This window comes from Chaetura pelagica, unplaced genomic scaffold, assembly GCF_000747805.2.
Source record: "Chaetura pelagica isolate M959 unplaced genomic scaffold, ChaPel_1.0 scaffold141, whole genome shotgun sequence".
NCBI classification, from domain to species: domain Eukaryota; kingdom Metazoa; phylum Chordata; class Aves; order Apodiformes; family Apodidae; genus Chaetura; species Chaetura pelagica.
The window spans coordinates 1562601-1567069 of NW_009952059.1; the positions used below are offsets into that span (position 1 = coordinate 1562601).

General features: G+C 46.6%; 1 protein-coding gene across 1 annotated transcript in view; it reads left to right on the top strand.

Moving 5' to 3' along the window:
• The first annotated feature begins 332 nt into the window (after positions 1-332).
• The window catches only part of VCPKMT (valosin containing protein lysine (K) methyltransferase), a 4758-nt gene continuing 621 nt past the window's right edge, over positions 333-4469 (top strand). Inside the window, exons 1-4 of the mRNA XM_010004366.1 lie at positions 333-346; positions 1523-1595; positions 2561-2680; positions 4160-4264. Coding sequence (XP_010002668.1) covers positions 333-346; positions 1523-1595; positions 2561-2680; positions 4160-4264 — 312 coding nt within the window. The remainder of the gene's footprint in view (positions 347-1522; positions 1596-2560; positions 2681-4159; positions 4265-4469) is intronic.

Sequence of the window (4469 nt, forward strand, 5' to 3'; positions counted from 1 at the left end):
GGAGATACCACAGGTAGGGCTTGTTCTAGGTGGATTCCTTGGATCAGTTAGAAAAAGCTGTGTGCATAAGAATGGGCAATGAGGTATGAATGGAAGAGTTTCTCCTACCTCTGATTTCATCTTCCCTGCTTGAACGAGGTTCTGAATGTGAAAAGGTGTCAGGTGTGGAAAATTAATCTGAAATGAGTATGTTCTGTACCCCAAAATTGTATTTTTTTCTGCAGGGCTATTAATAACACATGGAAAGATAGCAAAGCAAAGCTCTCTGACTCAACAAGGTGCATGCAGAGCAGGGCCAGGCAACTTCTGGTGAAATTTGGACACCAGCAGTTATGGAGAAAGACTGGTGAGAAACTCTGGAAGATGGATCTTTTGAGTGGCTGCACCTTAAAAGCACAAAAGTGTTGTGCTTAGAAACTAGAAATGGTGGAAAAGATATTTTGCTAGCACTGGGATTAGGGACATTTCCTCCCTCTGGCTGATCTGAAGAGATTGGCTTGTGGTCATGGGATATAGGAATACTGGGGAGGTGATGCCAATTTGGTCCCAGAGCAGAGGTGCAGACACGAGGACATCTCTGAGTTTGTCCAAGCTAGTTTCACCTGACAGCCCTTTGCTGTCTGTCAGAAAGGCTTCCTGTAGGTCTTTCTCTGTGTGATTTCCATGGGCAAGGTGTTCAATGAGTGTTATCACTCATTGCTAGACTGATTGGACTATTGTGAAACTCCCCTTTCAAAAGTACATCTGCTTCACTCTTCTCTAATCAAGGCTGTTCCAGAGCATCCCTCCTCATAACGCTGAGTGGCTGCAGAATGACTTGGTAGCTTTTACAGTCCTGCTTTTCCAAATGTCGTTGGTGTCTTCCTGTTGTCTGACTGCTGCCCAGTGCAGTCCCTAACATGGCTCTGTGGGTCTTGCTTCTCTGCCACTGTGCAATGACAATCAGTTTAAATACTGTGACATCTTCTGTCTTCACTGTGTTCTCCTGTCTATGCCAACACACTCTTTTACCTGTTTCAAGTACTAAAATTCCTCCTGGTTTGTGGTCACCCATCTGGTCTGCACATCCCGGTAGGCCATGGCATAGCTCCATCAACTCAGCACCATTGTAGTCTCTCCTGTGAACAGCAAGATGTCACTTTCCAGAGCCTGTTGCTCATGAGCTTCCAGCCCATCCTCACTTATTGGCGTTTTGTAATCCACTTTATGACCGTCTCCCCAAGACTCCTTGTTCTCCCCCTCAGTGTGTTTGTGTACTTAATATTCTGCCCAGGCTTCTACTCATGTTGGAGGTAATTGTTGGACACTGGAATCATCTTCCCAGGGAAGTGGTGGATCCCCCAACACTGGAGGCTTTTAAGGCTCAGCTTGACAGGCTGCTGGGAGATCCTACCTAAACCCTGTGCCTGCCTGGAAAGGCTGGGCCAGGTGATCCTTGAGGTCCTTTCCAACAGGGCATCCTATGAACCTATGTGTGTATTATTGCTGAAGTTTGTTTTCACCTTTCTTGTCTTCTGTTCAGGGGTGAAGATGTAACAGAATTTCAGCCTCCCCCTGATTACATACTCATGGCTGATTGCATTTACTACGAGGAGGTAAATGAGCACTTTGCAAAACCCCTGTTACCTTGGGAAGGATGTGGGCTCAGCATGAGAGGTGTGCAAATAAATACTGTGCTTGCAATTTGGTCCCCATTGTTTAAAGAAACAAGTACAAGATTGGAAAGGGCATTTTTAACACATCCAAGGGCATTTGAGATTCAACCAGAGACTTTTTTTTAATGTTAAAAACACCCCAAACTTAATATTTGTGCCTTCTCCTGCCCTCCCTTCCTGCTTTTTTTTGTTTTTTTGTATTGGGGATGAAGTGTGAAGCAAAACGTGGTGGATGGGAGTTGCAAACTGTTTAATACATTGGTGAATGAAATGTAACAGTGCCACGTCTGCATGGTTTGGGTGCTCCTCATGCTTTCTGTAGGAAGGCAGAAGGAGAAGTCTTGCTCCAGCCAGGTGGTTGTTGTAGTCTGCCCCATCTCCTGAGCTGGGGCTGTAGGGTGTGCCCTGAGAGCTGACAGCAGTTTGCAAGAAAAGGGAAGTGACCCAAAGAACCCCATGTCCCAGTGCCCCTTCAATGGTCCTACCAGCCCGTGGTGTTGGCTTCCTGCATCTTGGTCCTGTTTCCATACCTAGTGGTCTGGATCTGAGCCATGGTCCAAGAATGGTGGAGAAAAGTCACTCTTGAAACACGTCAAGCAATAGTGATTCCTGAGTGCTTTAGGGAGATGCCCACCCAGCAGTGTGGGGGCTTTCTGGCTTTGATGCTGGTTCAGTTTCTTTGGTCAGTCTGTGAAACTCTTCTCCTGTGCTGTCTCACTTTCTCCTCTGCTTCCCAGTTTGCCCCCATGTTCTTTTTGTCCTAGATAAAGTCCTAAAAATAACTCCCTGAAAAGCAAAACTGGGAAAGTTCTCTCTTGGGTGAAGACTTTCTCTAGTTAGAGGGTATCATACCAGTAAAATGAACTTGAAATCTAAGTGAGAAACACTTAACCTTTTCTGGGCAGTCGTTAGAGCCGCTGCTGAAGACGCTGAGGGACCTCACAGGCCCCGACACCTGTGTCTTGTGCTGTTATGAACAGAGGACTATGGGAAAGAATCCTGAAATCGAGAGGAAGTACTTTGAGGTGAGTGTTTTTAACGTGTGCTTTTGAACTCTGGGAAGACAGCTTGGATGCAGGAAGTCTTTGGATTGGATCAGCTGAACATCAGCGGCAATTGCTACACGTACGAATTCAGGGGGTGCACAGAGTAGGGTTTGTTAGCAGGAGGAGCATGTTTGTCTTGAGGTGGGGCAGAAGATTTGGATGGTGTCTCTGCAAGACACTGTCCAACCTACCAGTAGAGATTGTCAATATGTGCTGAGCTTGCTTTTCTTCAAAAGGTCAAACTAATTGTTCTTGCCTTCCTGGCTGACCTGAACTATGTGGGAGCTTTTGATCCAGGCACCCAGATGTGCACAGGGTGCTCAAAGCCTCTCTGGCTTGTGCTGCCTTCCAGGTTTGCAAAAGACAGTAGCTGCCAAACCAAAATCCTTGTGTTTGTAGGAGCAAGTGAATTAGCCTTCATTCTGCAGTCTCCTGATGTTTCCAGAGGTTATTGGGAGGATTAAATCAGGCTGGTGAAAATTTATTTTCTTTTAGTGTTTTTCATCGAAAGCAAAGGGAAAACAGGTAAAGATTTCAGAGTAGCTCAGGAACTCAGGGGTCTCTGCTAAGTGATACAGCTGCTTCTGCAAAGATTTCACCCCTCTACTGATAGGGTGTTGATAGGTGGTACAGGTTATTAGTCCAGCTGTATCTTCTGTGCAGGTGAAGGAGCACAGGTAACAGCTGAATCCCTTCTGAGGTTGTGAGGATGACAGTGCAGGATTCAACTCTGCACCTGTGAAACCTGCTGAAAAGCAGCCCTTGTGCAGGATTAATAATGGTACTTTACAATGGATTCTCCATAATAATAATACTACAAAAAAGGGGAAGGGCAAGAATTCCAGGGCCATTTGTACGTCTTAATAAAAGCACCTCTTTGATAATTAGCCTGGCCTTGAACTCTGGTGAGGCCCTGACTGTGAGGGGGTGCTGCTCTGCTGCTCAGCTGTGCTGGGGTGCTGCACCCACAGCAAACACAGTACATGTTTCTGGGTTATTTCAGCTTTTTTGGAGCTTATTTCCTTCCTTAGCTTGCCAGGGTTCAGCCAAGTTAATCTGCTGAGCACTTTGTGGAGTCATTGCTGGGTTATTTAGCCTTCTTTCCCCCCCTCCATTTTGAGAAGGTTGGCAGAGGTGGTTTGGTTCTGCCTTTTGGAGGTTGGAGGGAGCAAGATGTTGTATGACAAGCTTTGAGGTTTTTCTTAAATGTTACAAGGTGTCTGAAGCTTTTAATTGGCACAGGAATAATTAAAACAAGGGTAAATGAGCTGCATGGGGGAAAACATTTCTTACATGTTTGTAGAGTCCTTTAGTGGAATGGTCTGAGCCTGGTGGCTCCAGCCTCCTGAGGCATCCTGCCCTCCAGTGGGTGCACTGTGGGACCTTTTAACTCATCACACTTAGGTCAAGGGAACATCAGTGTCACTGGAATTGTTTTGTGTGTTCTCTGATAACCAGCTGCTTCAGGTGGACTTTGAGCTGGAAACAATTCCCCTGGATAAGCATGATGAGGAGTATCGCAGCGAGGACATCCACATCCTGAACATCCACAGGAAACCAGTGGTAGGTTCATTCAGCTGCTGCTGTGAACACTGCCAGGGATTCCCAGAGCTGCTGTGTGCTTGGCAGAGGGAGCATTCCAGGGGTGAAGCTGTGAAACACTGTGAGGGACCCTGTGAATCTGCAGACCAGAACCTGCTTGTGCAAAGGAGCTCCTGTGTCCTGAAACCCAGCACTCAGCCAGGGCTCAGCCTGTGTCTTCAGCAGG